This window comes from Bombina bombina, chromosome 2 (genome assembly GCF_027579735.1).
Source record: "Bombina bombina isolate aBomBom1 chromosome 2, aBomBom1.pri, whole genome shotgun sequence".
NCBI classification, from domain to species: Eukaryota; Metazoa; Chordata; class Amphibia; order Anura; family Bombinatoridae; genus Bombina; species Bombina bombina.
Window position 1 is genome coordinate 894,503,564 of NC_069500.1, and position 22,675 is coordinate 894,526,238.

General features: G+C 39.7%; 1 protein-coding gene across 1 annotated transcript in view; it reads left to right on the forward strand.

The window, feature by feature from the left end:
* The window catches only part of UBA6 (ubiquitin like modifier activating enzyme 6), a 250,035-nt gene that overhangs the window by 92,920 nt on the left and 134,440 nt on the right, over positions 1–22,675 (forward strand). The window contains exons 14-17 of the mRNA XM_053703266.1: positions 11,030–11,173; positions 12,234–12,301; positions 13,711–13,789; positions 14,227–14,307. Coding sequence (XP_053559241.1) covers positions 11,030–11,173; positions 12,234–12,301; positions 13,711–13,789; positions 14,227–14,307 — 372 coding nt within the window. The remainder of the gene's footprint in view (positions 1–11,029; positions 11,174–12,233; positions 12,302–13,710; positions 13,790–14,226; positions 14,308–22,675) is intronic.

Sequence of the window (22,675 nt, forward strand, 5' to 3'; positions counted from 1 at the left end):
CAATAAAAAACTGCTGTCCAGAGTCCTGAAACAAAAAATAAGCTTAGATGCCTTCTTTTTCAAATAAAGATAGCAAGTGAACGAAGAAAAATTGTTAATAGGAGTAAATTAGAAAGTTGCTTAAAATTGCATGCTCTATCTGAATCATGAAAGAAAAAATTTGGGTTCAGTGTCCCTTTAAACTTAGTTCTTAACGTTTTACAGGGTGTTCCTTTTGAACCCCTTCATTCCATTGATATAAGATTGTTATCTTGGAAAGTTCTATTTTTAATGGCTATTTCCTCGGCTCGAAGAGTCTCTGAGTTATCAGCCCTACATTGTGATTCTCCTTATCTGATCTTTCACTCAGACAAGGTAGTTCTGCGTACTAAACCTGGGTTCTTACCTAAGGTTGTCTCTAACAGGAATATCAATCAAGAGATTGTTGTTCCATCCTTGTGTCCAAATCCTTCTTCAAAGAAGGAACGTCTTCTACACAATCTGGATGTAGTTCGTGCCCTCAAGTTCTACTTGCAGGCAACTAAAGATTTTCGCCAAACTTCTTCCCTGTTTGTCGTTTATTCTGGACAGAGGAGAGGTCAAAAAGCTTCTGCTACCTCTCTCTCTTTTTGGCTTCGTAGCATAATACGTTTAGCCTATGAGACTGCTGGACAGCAGCCTCCTGAAAGAATTACAGCTCATTCCACTAGAGCTGTGGCTTCCACTTGGGCCTTTAAGAATGAGGCCTCTGTTGAACAGATTTGCAAGGCTGCAACTTGGTCTTCGCTTCATACTTTTTCCAAATTTTACAAATTTGACACTTTTGCTTCTTCGGAGGCTATTTTTGGGAGAAAGGTTCTTCAGGCAGTGGTTCCTTCTGTATAATGAGCCTGCCTATCCCTCCCGTCATCCGTGTACTTTTGCTTTGGTATTGGTATCCCAGAAGTAATGATGACCCGTGGACTGATCACACATAACAGAAGAAAACATAATTTATGCTTACCTGATAAATTCCTTTCTTCTGTTGTGTGATCAGTCCACGGCCCGCCCTGTTTTTTAAGGCAGGTACATATTTTTTAAATTATAATTCAGTCACCACTACACCCTTGGCTTCTCCTTTCTCGTTGGTCTTTGGTCGAATGACTGGAGGTGACGTAGAGGGGAGGAGCTATATAGCAACTCTGCTGGGTGAATCCTCTTGCACTTCCTGTAGGGGAGCAGATAATATCCCAGAAGTAATGATGACCCGTGGACTGATCACACAACAGAAGAAAGGAATTTATCAGGTAAGCATAAATTATGTTATTTAGACCTAACATTGGAAATAAGTAGAAAGATTGCATTCACATATTGGATATATTAGTTGGTGTTAATTCATTTAGTTATACACAATATATTATATTTTGCCCCTCCCTCCCTTTCTCCTTTTCCCCATAAGATACACTCTGGCACAAGTGAGCGTGTCCAGAGTGTTTTGCGCAGTTTATCTCGTAAAATACTGCAAATACCCCTATATCTCATTTTCCACAACACTTTTATTAGATGTTTATGAAGTTTTCTCCGATTGTTGGTGTCTATGCATGTTCAGAGTTCAAACTAATATTTTCTTCAGATATTTTGTATACTGACGTATGGAATGTTTAGTTTGTTGATGGATATTAAAGGGACAGTCTACACCAGAATTTTTTTTGTTTTAAAAGATAGATAATCCCTTTATTACCCATTCCCCATTTTTGCATAACCAACACAGTTATAATAATATACTTTTAACCTCTGTGATTATCTTGTATCTAAGCCTCTGCAAACTGCCCCTTTTTTCAGTTCTTTTGACAGACTTGCAGTCTAGCCAATCAGTGCCAGCTCCCAGATTACTTCACGTGCACGAGCACAGTGATATCTATATGAAATATGTGAACTAACACCCTCTAGTGGTGAAAAACTGTTAAAATGCAATCTGAAAGAGGTGGTCTTCAAGGTCTAAGAAATTAGCATATGAACCTCCTAGGTTAAGCTTTCAACTAAGAATACCAAGAGAACAAAGCAAAATTGGTGATAAAAGTAAATTGGAAAATTGTTTAAAATTACATGCTCTATCTGAACCATGAAAGTTTATTTTGGCCTAGACTGTCCCTTTAATACCTGCATATTTTTCAATAATTTAGTTTGTACATTTGTCCTCTTTTATACATCAGCGCTTTTATGTTCTATTTTATGTTGTCTAAAAAATGTATATTTTATGGTGTCCTAAAATTGAAAAAGTGAGGTTAAGCTTCTTTTTCATTTGGTTAGATTCCTCTGTGTTGAAACAGAAACGACTTTATGTGTTTAATAATGTGCATATTGTGTTTTTCTTCTTTTTCATCTGTATTCATGCATACTGTATTTTGATGTCTCACAGTGGTGTTATTTTATGACTTTTACCTCAATAAAAAATCATTTAAAAAAAAAAAAAAATATCCCTCCCACTTCTCTTACCCTCCCAGTAGTTCTTTGCCTCGTTTCCATCTTAATGGGAGGAGAGTCCACTGCTTCATTCATTACTTGTGGGAATAAGAACCTGGCCACCAGGAGGAGGCAAAGACACCCCAGCCAAAGGCTTAAATACCTCCCCCACTCCCCTCATCCCCCAGTCATTCTTTGCCTTTAGTCACAGGAGGTTGGCAGAGAAGTGTCGGAAGATTCAGAGTAGTCTCTTATGGAGGGTAGTACTCTTCGAAATGGGACTGGAGTTTTAAGTAATCCTGTCAGCCTCTCAGTGAAAGCATGGATGAAAATTAGAGTGCGGAGATGCAGGGAGTGTCGACTCTGCGAAACCATCCCGACTCATGTTAATAGCTCCTTGGCAATCAGCGTTGATGAGTTTCGCTGCCTGCCTTTATTCACTCAAGTCCATGTCAGGAGCGATGTTACTAACCTGTCACACTTGAAGGGCCGTTTTCCTGTTCCACGGCATAGATTCTGGTAAGATTGTTTCATTTATACACACATGATAACGCAAGAAAACAGGGTCACAGTGTGTCTCCTTTTATCTGTATATAATCAAGGGTTAATATCTTTACTGTGTTAATATGTGAGATGAGGCTCTAGCAATGTGTGAACAGTCAGGTGAAGATCGGCGCGGCCTGTTTTTGGAACGTTTTCTCTATAGTGCAGGGGCGGTTCTGCATGGCACTCCATGTGACCGGGGAGTGGCCTCTTCAACTTCCTCTTTCCTGATCGGCATTTGTGGAAGACGTAACGGTTTCTCCATGGTCCGGGTCATAGGAGGTGGTGAGTACCCCGGCCATTAGTGTATAAAGGTGCCATTTAATCTATCTCAGTCCGTATTAAAGGCGCAAGCTATGGAGGACTCTTTAATTAAATCTAATACCTGTGTTTATTGTGAGGAGGTACAGGTTGATCCACCTGCTCAACTGTGTTCCACATGCTTTGATAAGATTGCAATATCTAAAAAGAATAAAATATTTAGTACTACTAAGCTGTCCAGCTCTGAGGGTTCTCCATCCCGCGAGGTGCGTACCCAACATTAATTTCCGATTACACATGTAGCTCCCCAAGGCCCTACTAATCCTCCCACGGGAGGGGCCTCATGGCCGCCAGATTTCGCAGCCCAGTTGCAAGAGGCAGTTTCTTCGGCCTGCAATGCCCAACCTCGCCCTGCAAAGTGCAAGTGAAGGGAAAGACATAGCCTTCCGTCCCAGGGGTCATCTACTCAGTTGGATGTCTCTGAGAGATTATCCGATGAGGACGACGCCTCCGACTCGTCGGAGGGTGCTCTCTCTGGGACGGAATCAGCGTCTTCTAGACCTCTGGCTACGGAGGAACCAAATTTCAAAAAGTTGCACTTTTTACTAAAAGAAGTGCTTGCTACGTTGGAGGTTCCGGAACCGAAGCTTCTGGAAGAACTTTCGATACCTAAGCTATATAGGGTTTACGAGGACAGGGTGGTGCCCCAGACCTTCCTAGTAACTGTGAAGATGGCTACGATTATTAACAATGAGTGGGAGAAACTGGGCTCGTCCTTTTCTCCCTCTACCTCTTTTAAAAAGCTGTTCCCCATTTCGTACTCTCAGCTTGAGCTATGGGGGGCCATTCCTAAGGTGGATGGAGCTATCTCCACGCTCGATAAGCGTACGACTATTCCCCTCGAGGATAGTTCGTCGTTCAAGGAACCCATGAATAAGAAGTTAGAATCCATGTTGAGAAAGATGTTCCAACTCACGGGGTTTGTTTTCCAACCGGCAGCGGCGATTGCTGCGGTGGCTGGAACGTCTACCTATTGGTGTGACGCACTGTCGGCTATGGTTGAGGTGAAGACTCCCCTCGAGGAGATACAGGAAAAGATTAAGGCGTTAAGGGTATCTAACTCTTTTATCTGTGATGCAAACATGCAGGTTATTTGCCTGAATGCCAAAACATCAGGTTTCTCTGTTCTAGCCCGCAGGGCTCTATGGTTAAAATCATGGTCTGCTGACATGACTTCCAGGTCTAGATTACTATCCCTTCCGTTTCAGGGGAAAGTTCTTTTTGGTTCAGGCCTGGATTCTATCATATCCACGGTCACGGGAAGCAAGGGTGCTTTCCTTCCGCTGAATAAGAATATGCCTAAGGGCTCTACTTTTCGTCCCTTTCGATCAGACATGTCTCAACGCCAGCAATCTGCTGCGAAGACCAAGCAGTGCAAGGGATTTTGGAAGCCAGCTCAATCTTGGAACAAGTCCAAGCAGAGCAAGAAGCCTGCTGAGACAAATTCATCATCAAGGGGCGGCCCCCGATCTGTCACGGGATCGCTTAGGGGCAGACTATTTCTGTTTGCAGAGGCTTGAATGAAAGTACGTCCAGGATCCTTGGGTTCCAGAGGTTATTACCCAGGGTTACAAGATAGGGTTCAGGACTCATCCGCCCAGGGGCAGATTCCTCCTGTCAAACCTATCCTCAAGACCAGAAAAGAGAGACGCCTTTCTAGAGTGCGTGAGGGATCTCTCATCTCTCTGAGTAATCGTTCCAGTACCCCTTGCAGAAAGGGTTCTAGGGTACTATTCAAACCTTTTCGTGGTCCCAAAGGAGGAGGGCACATTTCGGCCAATTCTGGACCTAAAGTGCCTAAACAAGTTTCTGCCGGTTCCATCGTTCAAAATGGAGACGATCAGATCGATTCTGCCCCTTGTTCAAGAGGGGCAATTTATGACGACAATAGACTTGAAGGATGCCAATCCACAAGGACCATGTCAGGTTCCTAAGATTCCCATTTCTGGACCAACACTTCCAGTTTGTGGCCCTACCGTTTTGTCTGGCGACTGCCCCAAGAGTCTTTACGAAGGTCCTGGGGGCGCTGCTCGCTGTAGCGAGAGCCAGAGGTACTGCGGTGGCTCCTTATCTGGACGATATTCTGGTCCAGGCTCCGTCCTGCAGTCTCGCGGAGGATCCCTCAAGGGCTCTTCTGCTTCTCCTTCGATCCCATGGATGGAAGATAAACGAAGGAAAGAGTTCTCTGGTTCCCAGCAACAGGGTGGAGTTCCTGGGTACGATAATAGATTCCATATCTGTGAAGATAGTCTTGACAGATCAGACACATTCCAAGATTGCGTCCAGCTGTCTTGCCTTTCAGACCTCCTCAAGACCATCTGTGGCCAAGTGTATGGAGGGATTGGGCTCATGGTTTTCAGCATAGATGTCATTCCATTCGCCAGGTTCCATCTCAGATCTCTTCAGTTATGCATGTTAAGACAATGGAACGGGGATCACTCAGATCTATCCCAACAGATCTCTCTGGACAACCAAGTGAGGGAATCCCTCTCTTGGTGGATCCATCCGGGTCAGCTGGCCTAGGGGACATCCTTCTTGAGGCCATCCTGGGAGATTGTGACCACGGACGCAAGTCTATCAGGGTGGGGAGCTGTTTGGGGTGCCAGAAGGGCACAGGGCAGGTGGACTCGAGAGGAGTCGACTCTACCATTAAATATTCTGGAACTTCAAACGATATTCAACGCTCTGAGGGCTTGGCCCTACCTGGGGTCATCCAGATTCATCAGTTTCCAGTCGGACAACATTACCTCAGTGGCTTACATAAACCATCAGGGGGGAACGAGAAGCTCCCTAGCCATGAGGGAAGTGTATCGGATTCTGGAATGGGCAGACTCACAATTGTTTGCTCTCAGCGATCCACATTCCGGGTGTGGACAACTGGGAAGCATACTTTCTCAGCAGACAGTCGTTTCATCCGGGGGAATGGTCTCTCCATCCTGAGGTGTTTGCGGAGAACTGCAACAGATGGGTACACCAGAAATGGACCTCATGGCGTCCAGACTCGACTTCAGGCTACCCAGATACGGGTCGCGGTCCAGGGACCCACAGGCAGAGCTAATAGATGCCTTAGCGTTGCCTTGGGAGTTCAACCTAATTTACATATTTCCACCGTTGCCACTTCTTCCTTGAGTGGTGGCCCATATCAAACAGGAGCAAGTTTCGACCATTTTGATTGCTCCGTTGTGGCCACCAAGGACGTGGTTTGCGGATCTTGTGGGGATGTCATCGTCTCCTCCATGGAGGTTACCCTGGAGCAGAGATCTACTGGTTCAGGTTCCCTTTCTACACCAAAATCTCGATTCTCTGAGGCTGACTGCGTGGAGATTGAACTCCTAGTCTTGGCTAAGAGGTTTTTCTGAGAGAGTAATTGATACTCTCATCCAGGCCAGCAAGCCGGTCACCCGTCGCATCTATCATAAGGTGTGGATGACCTACTTATCCTGGTGCGAGGATCGTGGATATCCCTGGCACAAGGTTAGGGTATCCAGGATTCTGGCCTTTCTCCAGCATGGACTGGATAAGGGTCTTGCCGCCAGTTCCTTAAGGGGACAGATTTTGGCGTTGTCGGTGCTGTTACACAAGAAGCTAGCGGAGCTTCCTGATATTCAGTCCTTTGTTCAGGCTCTGTCTAGGATCAGACCAGTCTTTAGAATTTCTGCTCCTCCTTGGAGCTTAAACTTGGTTCTTAAGGTTTTGCAGAGGGCTCCGTTTGAGCCTATGCATGCGCTTGACCTAAAGATTCTTTCCTGTAAGGTTCTATTTCTTCTGGCTATTGCATCGGCTCGCAGGGTCTCTGAATTAGCGGCCTTGCAATCTGAGCCCCCTTACCTGGTTTTTCACACTGATAAGGCTGTGCTTCGCACTGGTTTGTGATTTCTTCCCAAGGTGGTGTCAGATCGTAACATCAATCAGAAGATAGTAGTTCCTTCCTTATGTCCTTACCCTTCTTCGTTTAAGGAAAGGTTACTGCATAACTTGAATGTGGTTCGAGCCTTGAAGTTTTATCTTCAGGCCACGAAAGATTTCAGACACACTTCGTCCTTATTTGTGGTGTTTTCAGGGAAGCGTAGAGGGTAGAAGGCCTCTTCCACTTCTCTGTCTTTTTGGTTGAGGAGCGTTATCCGTTTGGCCTATGATACAGTGGAACATAAGCCTCCTCAGAGAATTACGGCTCACTCAACTAGAGCTGTGGCCTCTTCTTGGGTCTTTAAGAACAAGGCCTCTGTGGAGCAGATTTGTAAGGTGGCTACTTGGTCCTCCTTACATACTTTTACAAAGTTGTACAAATTTGATGTCTTTGGCGGCTACCTCAGAGGCCGTACCTTCTGGCGTTGGGTTTGTTTTTCTATCAAAATCTATATTTCTGAGGCTGACTGCATGGAGATTCAACGCATAGTTTTGTCCCGGAGAGGATTCTAGAAGACGGTTATTGATACTTTGATTCAGGCTAGAATGCCTGTTACCAGATGTATTTACCACAAAGCGTGGAGGACTTGTTTGTCTTGGTGTGCAGACCGGGGGTTCACTTGACATAAGGTGAAGACTCTGCATATCCTTCAATTTCTTCAGGATGGATTAGAGAAGGGCCTGTCAGCTAGTTCTCTTAAAGGTCAGATTTCTGCTCTTTCTTTTTTGTTGCATAAAAATTTGGCTTGTTTGCCAGATGTTCAGTCATTTGTTCAAGCTATTGCTAGAATTAGACCTGTTTTAAAACCTATTGCTCCTCCATGGAGCCTTAATCTTCCCTATTGCTCCTCCATGGAGCCTTAATCGTTTTCTTAGAGTTCTTCAACAGGCTCCGTTTGAGCCTATACATTCTATTTATATTAATCTTCTAACTTGGAAAGTTTTGTTTCTGTTAGCTATTTCATCTGCTTGTAGAGTATCTGAATTGTCTGCCCTTCAATTTGACCCGCCTTATCTGGTATTTCATGCAGGTAAGGCTGTTCTGTGGACATAGATGAGTTTTTTACCTAAGGTTGTCTATACTCATAATATAATTCAAGCAATTGTTGTTCTCTTTGTCCCAATCTTTCTTTTTCTAAGGTTATTACATAATCTGGACATCGTTCGAGCTCTGAAGTTCTAACTTCATTCTACCAAGGAATTTCGTCAGTCATCTTCCGTCTTTGTCCTGCATTCTTTTAGGCCCAAAGGTCAGAAAGCTACTGCTGTTACCCTATTATTCTGGCTCTGAAGTTTGATTTGCATGGCGTATATAGGAGTGGACCATGAGCCACCATCACGAATTACGGCACATTCTACCAGTGTGGTGCCTTCTTCCTGGGTCTTCAAGAGTGAGGCTTCAGTTGAACAGATTTGTAATGCTGCTACTTGGTCCTCATTGCATACTTTCTCAAAGTAATACAGATTTGATGGTTTTGCCTCAGCAGAGGCATCCTTTGGGAGAAAGGCTGTTCAAGTGGTGGTGCCTAGTACTTAGGACTGCCTTCCCTACCTTTCCATCCCTACATTTTTTATAGACTCCACAGTTTGGGTATTAGTTTCCCATAGGTTATGAATGGATTTCGTGAACTCGCTGCCATTAGGAAGAAAACAAAATTTATGTTTTCCTGATAAATTAGTTTCTTTCTTTACAGTTAGAATCCAGAAACCCGCCCTAAAATAATGTAGGGGCGGCAGTCTTATGGCATCTCTGTACCCTTTTTTTAGTTCTCTACTTTTCCTTATTCTCGGCTTGAACTACTTAGAGGGTAGGGAAAGTAGGAGGGATATTTAATGCTTTGTTTGGGGTGTCTTTGCCTCCTCCTGGTGGCTAGGTGAAGTATTTCCCATAGGTTATAAATGGATTTCGTGGACTCTCACTACCAAGAAAGAAAACAATTTATCAGCTAAGCATAAATTATGGTTTGTTTTTTATTGTAGACCAAGACAGGTGGCGTATTGGGGGATACAAAGCAATATAGCCGAGTTGTTACTATCAGGCAATACATTGACATTTAAATAAATATATATTCTCCACAGAATATTTTGCCATCTGGGTGGCATTATGAAGAAGCCAGGTGGGGACAGTGCAAGACTTTGAATATTATAACATTTCTATCTAAAGCACAAATGAATTGCATAACATTGAAAATGTTAATATTAGCTAATTTTACCTAAATACTGATGGATGGTCAGTAAAATCAGCTGGGTGGTACACCCATAAAAAAGGTCCTGGGGAGATCACTGAATTTTCCAAAGTAACTGCAGGGACACTTTTTCTTATACCCCCACTGCCACTACCACTTGATTACATAGCTTTTTGATGGTAAATGCTGCAGTATAGACAAGATTAGTATAGTTGGCAGTTTCTGCAGGCAAAATCAGCTATTTTAAATGATTGTCCCCTTAATAAAGGTAAAGGCCACCCATGGTTAGATACTCATGGTTAGATGTCCAGGCTACTACCCATGCAAAATTAAAAAAGGAAATAGGACACTAAACAGATTTGTTTAATGTCCCTGCTGCCTTAGATTTAACCTGTCCTGGTTTGCACAACTTTGCATCATGTAAAAGGGAGATTCTTCCAAATGGACAGCAAATGTATATATTTTTAATAATTGTATTAAAGGGATTTTATTTGTTATGGTTTAAAATAACAAATATCGAAAATTGTTACTACATTATAAGGTGTTTCACAATAGCTAAACATATGCAGGGAAGGGGGGGTGTGGTAGTGGGGGTAGTGTGAGCAGGTGATGGGTGGTATCAGTGGCGAGTAATATTTTGGCCTGATTAGTAGCTTAGGAGTTGAATTTTTATATATATATATATATATATATATATATATATATATATATATATATATATATATATATATATATATATATATATATATATATATATATATACTGTGTGTGTGTGTATGTGTATATATATATATATATATATATATATATATATATGTATGTATATATATATATATATATATGCTGTATAGATAGATAATTCTGTAATGAATCACTGGATTGCAGAGGATTCACATACAAAATAGAAGTTTTGAAAACATTTTCAACGTTCATTCATTTTGTTTTGTAACCTCTGCATTGTTTTACAGTCTATGAAGATACCCCTTTTTAAAAAGCCTCTTGGGTATTTTTCTTTGCAGCATATTACAAGTTCAGAAATATGAAGTTTGCAGGGTGTACTCCAACTTCTTTGGAGTGTGAAAAAAAAGACTCGTTTCATTACTGGAAACAGTAAAGATTAATGATGAAAGCTCATTGCACATTTTTACTATGCATTAAGATAATTAATGTTTTAATTGAGTGCCCCTTTAACTTGGATCGAGCCAATCATCTTACGTCAATCTTTTTATAATCTGATTTGCTGAATGCTTTATTACCAGGTGAAATTGTATGAGTCAGAAGGTTCATGCAACATCACAACCCCATGATTGCCAGTGTGCCTACAATGATAGCACTGTATGGTGCATTACGTTTGCCTGGCAGTTAAGGGGTTAAGGTTAGCTGCCTGTATGTTTACTTTAAATCCATAACACACTTTCATCTTGTCTACTGGTACCTAAAATACGCCACCCAAATTTGTATAATGTACAAATACTAAAAATCTTTGTAGTATTTTGCCTTTCATGTTAATGTTTTATCAATATCACAGAATCCCTAAAAGTATATTACTGCTGAATTAACTTGTATGCATAGATTGTATAATTGTAGAAAGGAACATTACTTGAATTGATTTAAATTGTTTATTTTTCCATGCCTCTCTCTCTTCATTGTAGCCTCAGCTGGATAGGAATTTGATAAAGTGGTTGTCTTGGACAGCTCGAGGGTTCTTGGCTCCTCTTGCGGCTACTATAGGGGGAATAGCCAGCCAAGAGGTATTGAAAGCAGTGACCGGAAAGTTTTCTCCTTTACAGCAATGGGTATGTTTCTGTCCTATTATGTTATCCTATAACATCAGAAAATAAAAATATATTTATTATTATTATTATTATAATTATTTTCTATGCAACTCATTAATCAGTTTAAAATCTGCTCTTTCATATGCACAATAGAAACAGTTTGAGTAACTTTTCCTTTTAAAAGAGAAATAATAATACAATTCTGTAATAAGCTTGAACATTTTATTACACTTGTGTTTGAGCAATTCACTTCCTCTTCAGAGCTGAACATGTCTGGTTGATTGATGGCTATGTACATATGGTGTGCCTGATTGGTTCAATAGCTATGTGCTCACTGCAGGTCTGGTGCTCATTTTAACTGAGTGTTTAACCCCTTTATGGTGGTTAAATTAAAAACAAAGCTCTTCGGAAGCAATAGTGCAGTAATAAAATGTCCATTTGTGTCCCTTTTATAATAGTCATTTGCAGATGATTTATTAAATGGAAAGTCAAATGCTTTCTATTGTGTATATGAAAGTATCAATTAATCATGTTCAAATATTTTTTGTCATGCAAAGGCAGTTTTAACTAGCAGGGAAATGCATGTTTGTGCACCTTGATAACACCCTTTATAATAATGACAATAGAGTAAATGTTTGACCATTTCTTTAACCCCTTAATGACCAGCTACGTACCCTGTACACTGCTGGTCTTTCTATGGAGGTAAATATTTTCAATAGTGGTACCGCACTGTTATACCCATACAATATTTCTGATGTTAGGGACATAATATTTAAGATAATGTGTTTTTTTTTTTTTTTAAACATATTTGGGCTATCATGATAGGCAGGCTGCACTTGTAAGGTGCAAATTCTAATGGAATCATTTGCCTTTCCTCATTCTTAAAGCTGGTAATAAGGGGTATTGAGACCCTCTAGAGTCTATTATATCTGCATCATTTTACATTTAAAGAGCCATGAAAATTCTGAACAGCACACATAACTTTATTTTAAACAGAAGTCATATTCAACATGTTCAAGTCATTTTGTTTTCATTCTACTTTTGTCATTGTTATTATTATTTTTTTTATTTTTTTTTTTAGCTTTTTCTGGATGCCATGGAAATTGTGAATTCACTGGAACAGATCAGTAGAGATGAGTTTCTTCCAAGGTAATGTATTGCATGAAATACATTATAGTTATTATGTTTAGTTAAATGTTATTAAACTGCTGGGCACAAGTACACTAGCAGGGTACTGCTCATCATGCTAATATGTTTCTTCCTTGCCTGCAGCTCTCTTGTTGTTCTATTATTATACAGGGGCTGGTTGGTCCAGCTTCACACCTCTGTACCACCATCTTGGCACTGCGCATTCACGGACCAGTGACGTTGCAGACTTTTTGGCTGATGAGTTAGTGTGCTTGATACAGAGCTTTACATTTTTTACATTTTTGCTATATTATTCATGTCACCTTTTTGTATATATATTATGTAACTTTTAATCTGCGTATTAAAAAATACACAAATGTAAAACTTCTGCTCTGTAATGTGTGTGCTAAACCGAAGCGCTTAATACAGCTGTGAAATAGCCATCAATGTCACTGAACTGTGAAAATTCAACACCTGTCACAGGGTGCAAGAATATATGAACTCTACAGTGTAAAGATGTGGTGCTTCTCCAACTGGCACCTGGAAAGGGTTAAAAAACAAACATAATGACTTAAGAAAACTGCAGGCACAGGAGACAAAACAGTAAGGTGGTGTCCAACAGTTTAAAGGGATACTGTATTATAAAATCTGCTTCCCCTTAATGTGTTCCAAATGAGTTGGTATACCTACTGCAGAATACTAAAGGTATGTGAAATGGTTCCTTCATGTTTGTTTTTGTATTTGAGTTAGCTGGCTTTGCTCATTAAAACCATTGCCTGTTGTTCTCTAGGACATGTTCATTAAAATGGGCAGACCTGCTAATGTTATCTACAGTATATCTATACACACAGACTAATAGTTAGGTATTGAAATTTCTAATTATGGCTGGGGGCATTCAATGAGCACAACCAGCTATTAAAGATACAAAAATATGTCTCCTACCACCCACTGGAGGATTAATTAGTGATCTTGTCTCCTGTTTACATAGCTTTACTACAGATATGTTGTTCATATTTTCAATGTAGGTGGTGGTTTCATAAGGCAAGCACATCTATTTCAAATAACAAAATAATGGAAAGTAGCTTTTGCAAACAATTAAGTACATCCCTGCAGGTAAAATTGACCATTGGGAACACATTTAAGGGCAGTACAATGTCCCTAACATGCATGCAGGCTTCCTTTATGTTTTTTTGTGCTGAGATTGGTGGCTCAAGCTTTTTGAATAGGAAAAATGCTTTCTGAATTGTGCATGGAGCAAAACTTACCAGCCAGCATTCACACGTGTGCACCAGGTGTGTGCACGTGATGCTTATGCCTTGCATGTTTTGTTGTGAATAAAGGAGATCTGTTTGTGTTAGAACAGAACCCAGAATACATAACAATTTTATGACTGTGAAATATCTGAACTATTTTATTGGTTTTATACACAGAGGGGATAGATATGATGCATTAAGAGCTTGTATCGGAGACTCCTTTTGCCAGAAAATTCACAACCTCAATGTTTTTCTGGTAAGTATATTTTCTTTGTTATGGTTTGCAAAATGCAAGCATTAATAATTAAACAGAAATTACTAATATATTAATAATGGTTTGCAAAATGCAAATCTTAAATTGACCGAAATTACTGATATATATTTTTTTAATAACTGCACTTTCTAATTGTTCTTATCTGTCTCTTTGCATAACTTTTTTTGTTATATTCAAGTCATTTTATCTTTATCACACGGAATGTGAGACTCTATACAAATAAATTATAATAATAATAATCATGCCAAGCATATGACAATTGCATAAATGTTAATTCTAGCTACTATATATTTGTTAGGATTGTACGTGGTGATTAAACTCAAGTTCAGTATAATAAAAAAAAAAGAAAGTAAATTAAACTTTAATGTTCATTAAAGCTGTTTTTCTAATAATGACTTAAGTCTAATTTTATAATTCAGGTTGGATGTGGTGCAATCGGCTGTGAAATGCTGAAGAATTTTGCACTTCTTGGTGTTGCCAGTGGCTCAGAGAGAGGCTCAGTGAGTACAAATGTATTTACAAAAGTAATAGTAGATGACTATCAAAAGTAAGATTGGAAGCAGCAGGCATTACGCGGCGTGTATAGTAAAATCAGTCAACTTTTATTTCACAAAACGTTAAAAAGCATCCAACAGACATGTGAAATAAAAGTTTTGACTGGTTTTACTCTACGCCGAGTAGTGCCTACTCCTTTCGCTCTTACTTTACATAAAGTGGTCTGATCCACCACTGCTACAGCACCTTGGGCTAGAGGGAGGTATTTTGCTGCTTGATACACTGCACTTGGGAACTGGAGGGCGCTGAGAGCTGTTATGTGACTATCAAAAGTAGCATTTCAGTATATAAGGGATAATTATGTTTGATTTTAGCCATAAAGGGACATTTAACACTAAAACCATTTTATAAGCATAGTATAGAGGTTATTCCCCTCCTCCCTCTAGTCATGGGTGCCGCTGTGTTGAGCTTTCATTGAATTCCCATACTGATAGCAACTCTCCTTCAGATACCGGCAGTGCATCCTAGGATACAAAATGGTGACACCCATAATAAGAGGAAGGTGCACAAAATATATTTAGTGTATAATGTCCCTTTAAAGGGTCATTAAAGTCATTTTTATTTTATATGTATAGCATATATATCAGCAAGTAAATACTGCATTGCAGAAGATCTATATACAAACATACATATTTTTAAAACCTTTTAAGCAAAATGTACATTGCTATCTAGTCCAATGACATGCCCCTTGAAAAAAACTTTATATATTTTTTTTAATTTGGTTTGCTTATATTATATATCCTTTATACTGGTGCAGCTATAACAGAGTGCCTTCACTTATTATACCGTGTATACCCGCAAGCCAGAAATATGATAAGACCACTAACTAATTTTGAACATTTATTCATAAGAACTCCCATACCAAGACATACAATATCAACCATATACAAAATATTTTGTCTCAAACTCAACCAGGAAATTCATAACCCTATATAGAGAGTTGGAAAAATTACTTAGTACTTGTTATCTTACCATAAACATGTTCACTATTATTTTACTACACGTTAAAAGCTTCAATTTCCTCATCACTAGTAAAACTAAACATAAAAACTTTACATAGATGGTACTTTATCCCTCTCAGAATACATTGATTGTTCCCTAAATCCAATAACACATGCTGGCGCTGTTGCCATATGGGAAGCGGTATGGCCCACATTTGGTGGTGGTGTTCCTTAATACAAAAGTTCTGGAGAGAAATTATAAAAGAGATTGAAAAAATTCTAGAAATACAGATCCCGCTAGATCTTTGATATGGTTACTAAACAAACCCCCCCGAACTAAATACAAGCCATACCTCCAATTATTTTTCATTATGACTAATAGTGATAGCCAAGAATTGGTAAAGCAAAGATGTACCACAAATAACTATGTAGACCAAGATAGTCTCTGAGTTCTTGGATTTGAAGGAACTTCTCTATTTAAAGAATGACAAAATGGACAGATATGCGGAAATGTCCACAAGATGGGACAATTACATTAGATCTAAAAACACAGGAGATATATTAATTTAAACTCATGGAGTTAAGATATACAAACATAATAATAATTATTGCTAAAACCTTTTGTTATTGTTAGCCTAAATATGGGAACAACAACTATATCTATGGAAGCAGAGACATCCAGTAATTTGTTATTTTAATGTTTTCTTTATGTGTCACACCTAAAAGAATCAGTCCAACCTAAATGTTAACAAGCATTATTGTTATTGTGACAACTTTCTTTTCCTTTATAATCTTACCTTAGAAAATGGAATTGGCTTTTGTACACGTCGGAGCTGCGTCTCCGCAACTTGTAAACTTTTTCTTTTGATATGAATAAAAAAAAAGACGCAATTACAGTTTATTATGTAGCAGGGTCAGGGTCCTGTATCCTTCAGAATGCACTCTCCATTCTCTGAGAGCAATGGAAGAAACAGTTCACAGAGTTGAAAAGAGGACAAAATAACTATTCTTAATTTAATATTTAAGGTGAATTAATATTTGAGTTTATATAAAAAAGTACCCATAACAAATGAAGACGCAGATTCAAAAAAGATTCAGGGTAAATGGGTAAAAAAAACAACCACATGCTAATTAGAGTCTAAAGCCAGTGGTTATTAATTATTTAATATAATATTTATACAAGTATAATATCAGTTATGATTTAATATGCCAAACTTCACTAAACAAATTATATGAACAGTAGACAATGCATTCACTTAACAATACAGTGTTCTCCAAAGAAAATGTTGCAAGCCAGGTTGCATTATGAAGTACCCAGGTGGGGGCAGTGTAATATTTTCTAATGTTCTTTTATTTTCAGCTATCCAAAGCAACAATTAATTGCACAATTTAACATAAATGTATTTAATGATAATTTGTTTAATAAAAATTGAACATGTTCACTATTAACTCATTTCAGTTTAATATTGGCTCAAATTTTAGCCGGGTGGTGCACCCATTAAAAAGGTCCTGGGGAAAACACTGTAATATATAGCAATTTACTGAGAACAAGCTCTCCAATCCTACCAGCATTACCAATCTGTGTTACTAGGAAGCTCGTTCATAAATGAATTGAGAGAAGATTTATTGAAAGTCTCAATAGTATCATGTAAGATTTGACGATGCTGGGGACTTTAAAGATATTTTTCCTGTCTTAGTGAATCTGTGGGACTGAGCTCGCTCATTTGACTAATGTTTCTTAGTTGTGCGATTGCGTATAGTAATGTAAGCCACTGCCTGAAACAAAAGTACAAGAGACATTTATAAGAAATGCTTCTTGCATGCATTTTTCTCCAACATTGGTGTGTCCGGTCCACGGCGTCATCCTTACTTGTGGGATATTCTCTTCCCCAACAGGAAATGGCAAAGAGTCCCAGCAAAGCTGGTCACATGGTCCCTCCTAGGCTCCGCCCACCCCAGTCATTCTCTTTGCCGTTGCACAGGCAACATCTCCACGGAGATGGTTAAGAGTTTTTTGGTGTTTAAATGTAGTTTTTATTCTTCTATCAAGTGTTTGTTATTTTAAAATAGTGCTGGTATGTACTATTTACTCTGAAACAGAAAAGGATGAAGATTTCTGTTTGTAAGAGGAAGATGATTTTAGCAGACAGTAACTAAAATCGATTGCTGTTTCCACATAGGACTGTTGAGATGAAGTAACTTCAGTTGGGGGAAACAGTTAGCAGACTTTTCTGCTTAAGGTATGACTAGCCATATTTCTAACAAGACTGTGTAATGCTGGAAGGCTGTCATTTCCCCTCATGGGGACCGGTAAGCCATTTTCTTAGTCAAACAAACAGAATAAAGGGCTTATTATGGGCTAAAAAACTGGTAGACATTTTTATGGGCTAAATCGATTGCTTTATTTGTGCATATTATTCAGATTTAGGCTAACATTTGACATTTATAATCTTGGGGAACGCTTATAAAATGGCAGTCAGGGGGCCTTTCTAGTTATAGACTGAACCTCATTTTCGCGCCATTAATGCGCAGTTGTTTTTTAAGAGCAGGGCATGCAGGTGCATGTGTGAGGATCTAAGAATCTCTGAAAAAGCTTTTAGAAGGCGTCATTTGGTATCGTATTCCCCTCAGGGCTTGGTTGGGTCTTAGCAAAGACTATAGCTGGGACTGTATAGGGGTTAAATTGAAAAACGGCTCCGGTTCCGTTATTTTAAGGGTTAAAGCTCTGAAATTTGGTGTGCAATACTTTTAAGGCTTTAAGACACTGTGGTGAAATTTTGGTAATTTTTGAACAATTCCTTCATACTTTTTCACATATTCAGTAATAAAGTGTTTTCTGTTTGAAATTTAAAGTGACAGTAACGGTTTTATTTTAAAACGTTTTTTGTGCTTTGTTGACAAGTTTAAGCCTGTTTAACATGTCTGTACCTTCAGATAAGCTATGTTCTATATGTATGAAAGCCAATGTGTCTCCCCATTTAAATTTATGTGATAATTGTGCCATAGCGTCCAAACAAAGTAAGGACAGTACTGCCACAGATAATGATATTGCCCAAGATGATTCCTCAAATGAGGGGAGTAAACATGATACTACATCATCTCCTATTGTGTCTACACCAGTTTTGCCCATGCAGGAGGCCCCTAGTACATCTAGTGCGCCAATACTTATTACCATGCAACAATTAACGGCTGTAATGGATAACTCCATAGCAAATCTTTTATCCAAAATGCCTACTTATCAGAGAAAGCGCGATTGCTCTGTTTTAAACACTGAAGAGCAAGAGGACGCTGATGATAATTGTTCTGTCATACCCTCACACCAATCTGAAGGGGCCATGAGGGAGGTTTTGTCTGATGGAGAAATTTCAGATTCAGGAAAAATTTCTCATCAAGCTGAACCTGATGTTGTGACATTTAAATTTAAATTAAAACATCTCCGCACACTGCTTAAGGAGGTGTTATCTACTCTGGATGATTGTGACAATTTGGTCATTCCAGAGAAATTATGTAAGATGGACAAGTTCCTAGAGGTTCCGGTGCCCCCCAACGCTTTTCCTATACCCAAGCGGGTGGCGGACATAGTAAATAAAGAGTGGGAAAAACCCGGCATACCTTTTGTTCCTCCCCCTATATTTAAGAAATTATTTCCTATGGTCGACCCCAGAAAGGACTTATGGCAGACAGTCCCCAAGGTCGAGGGGGCAGTTTCTACAAACGCACTACTATTCCTATTGAAGATAGTTGTGCTTTCAAAGATCCTATGGATAAAAAATTGGAAGGTTTGCTTAACCCCTTAATGACCGGACCATTTTTCAATTTTCTTACCCTTAATGACAATGGCTATTTTTACATTTCTGCGGTGTTTGTGTTTAGCTGTAATTTTCCTCTTACTCGTTTACTGTACCCACACATATTATATACCGTTTTTCTCGCCATTAAATGGACTTTCTAAAGATACCATTATTTTCATCATATCTTATAATTTCCTATAAAAAAAATATAAAATATGAGGAAAAAATTGAAAAAAACACACTTTTTCTAACTTTGACCCCCAAAATCTGTTACACATCTACAATCACCAAAAAACACCTATGCTAAATAGTTTCTAAATTTTGTCCTGAGTTTAGAAATACCCAATGTTTACATGTTCTTTACTTTTTTTGCAAGTTATAGGGCCATAAATACAAGTAGCACTTTGCTATTTCCAAACAACTTTTTTTCAAAATTAGCGCTAGTTACATTGGAACCCTGATATCTGTCAGGAATACCTGAATATCCCTTGACATGTATATATTTTTTTTAGAAGACAACCCAAAGTATTGATCTAGGCCCATTTTGGTATATTTCATGCCACCATTTCACCGCCAAATGTCATCAAATAAAAAAAAAAAGTTCACTTTTTCACAAATTTTGTCACAAACTTTAGGTTTCCCACTGAAATTATTTACAAACAGCTTGTGCAATTAAGGCACAAATGGTTGTAAATGCTTCTTTGGGATCCCCTTTGTTCAGAAATAGCAGACTTATATGGCTTTGGCATTGCTTTTTGGTAATTAGAAGGCCACTAAATGCTGCTGCGCACCACACGTAAATTATGCCCAGCAGTGAAGGGGTTAATTAGGTAGGTTGTAGGGAGCTTGCAGGGTTAATTTTAGATTTAGGGTAGAGATCAGCCTCCCACCTGACACATCCCACCCCCTGATCCCTCCCAAACAGTTCTCTTCCCTCCCCCACCCCACAATTGTCCCCGCCATCTTAAGTACTGGCAGAAAGTCTGCCAGTACTAAATAAAAGGAGTTTTTCTTTTTTTTAATAAAAAAAATTAAAATGTTTTAGCTGTGATGGACCCCTGCCTTAGCCCCAACCTCCATGACCCCCCCCCCCCCCCCCAGCTCTCTAACCCTCTCCCCTACCTAATTGCCGCCATCTTGGGTACTGGCAGCTGTCTGCCAGTACCCAATTTGCCCCAAAAACAAGTGTTTTTTTTTGCAATTTTTTGCCATTTTTAATGTTTTCTGTAGTGTAGCAGCCCCCCACAATACCCCAACCCCCTCCCCCTCCCAGATCCTTATATATTTATTTCTTTTTCATTAATTTTCCCCCCCTCTTCCTTTCTCATTGGTGTCAGTGGCCATGTAATCGGGCGCGCACGCGCGCCCCCGCACGCTCCCGGCACCCGGCACCCGGCGTGCACATAGAACTTACAGGAACCGGATGCTGGGTAGCGATGGGCCGCCCACCCGCCTCCCTGATGTGCTCCCACCCACCAACGAACCGGCACCATCGCTACCGGTGCAGAGAGGGCCACAGAGTGGCTCTCTCTGCATCGGAGTCTTCTGAAAAGGTATTGCAGGATGCCTCCATATGGAGGCATCACTGCAATACCCTGAGAGCTGCTGGAAGCGATTGCGATCGCTTCCAGCACTCTCTTAGACAACTGACGTACCAGGTACGTCTATTGTCATTAACTGTTAGTTAATGCATGACGTACCTGGTACGTCAGTTGTCATTAAGGGGTTAAAAAGATTTTTGTACAGCAAGGCTACCTTCTACAACCAATTTCATGCATTGTTCCTGTCACTACAGCAGCGTGGTTCTGGTTCGAGGAACTAGAAAAGTCGCTCAGTAGAGAAACTCCGTATGAGGAGGTTATGGACAGAGTTCACGCACTTAAATTGGCTAACTCTTTTTTTCTCCAACATAGGTGTGTCCGGTCCACGGCGTCATCCTTACTTGTGGGATATTCTCTTCCCCAACAGGAAATGGCAAAGAGCCCAGCAAAGCTGGTCACATGATCCCTCCTAGGCTCCGCCTTCCCCAGTCATTCTCTTTGCCGTTGCACAGGCAACATCTCCACGGAGATGGTTAAGAGTTTTTTGGTGTTTATATGTAGTTTTATTCTTCAATCAAGAGTTTGTTATTTTAAAATAGTGCTGGTATGTACTATTTACTCTGAAACAGAAAATAGATGAAGATTTCTGTTTGTAAGAGGAAGATGATTTTAGCAACCGTTACTAAAATCGATGGCTGTTTCCACACAGGACTGTTGAGATGAAGTAACTTCAGTTGGGGGAAACAGTGTGCAGACTTTGCTGCTTGAAGTATGACACATTTCTAACAAGACTTGGTAATGCTGGAAGCTGTCATTTTCCCTATGGGATCCGGTAAGCCATTTTCTTTATAAGAATAAAGGGCTTCACAAGGGCTTTAAAGACTGGTAGACATTTTTATGGGCTAAAACGATTACTTTATAAGCATTTTTAATAGATTATAGCTTTGAGGAGTTATTTTAATCTTGGGAATTATGTTAAAAAAACGGCAGGCACTGTATTGGACACCTTTTTCACTGGGGGCCTTTTCTAATCATAGGCAGAGCCTCATTTTCGCGCCACTAATGCGCAATTGTTTTTGGGAAGCAAGGCATGCAGATGCATGTGTGAGGAGCTCAGATACACAGAAAAAGCTTACTGAAGGCGTCATTTGGTATCGTATTCCCCTCTGGGCTTGGTTGGGTCTCAGCAAAGCAGATACCAGGGACTGTATAGGGGTTAAATATAAAAACGGCTCCGGTTCCGTTATTTTAAGAGTTAAAGCTTTCAAATTTGGTGTGCAATACTTTTAAGGCTTTAAGACACTGTGGTGAAATTTTGGTGAATTTTGAACAATTCCTTCATACTTTTTCACATATTCAGTAATAAAGTGTGTTCAGTTTAAAATTTAAAGTGACAGTAACGGTTTTATTTTAAAACGTTTTTTGTACTTTATCAAGTTTATGCCTGCTTAACATGTCTGAACTATCAGATAGACTATGTTCTGTATGTGAGGAAGCCAAGGTTCCTTCTCATTTAAATAGATGTGATGTATGTGACAAACAATTTAGGGAAAATGATGCCCAAGATGATTCCTCAAGTGAGGGGAGTAAGCATGGTACTGCATCATCCCCTCCTGTGTCTACGCCAGTCTTGCCCACACAGGAGGCCCCTAGTTCATCTAGTGCGCCAATACTTCTTACTATGCAACAATTAACGGCTGTAATGGATAATTCTATTAAAAACATTTTAGCCAAAATGCCCACTTATCAGCGAAAGCGCGACTGCTCTGTGTTAGATACTGAAGAGCATGAGGACGCTGATGATAATGGTTCTGACATGCCCTTACACCAGTCTGAAGGGGCCAGGGAGGTTTTGTCTGAGGGAGAAATTTCAGATTCAGGAAAAATTTCTCAACAAGCTGAACCTGATGTTATTACATTCAAATTTAAATTGGAACATCTCCGCGCTCTGCTTAAGGAGGTGTTATCTACTCTGGATGATTGTGACAATTTGGTCATTCCAGAGAAATTATGTAAGATGGACAAGTTCCTAGAGGTCCC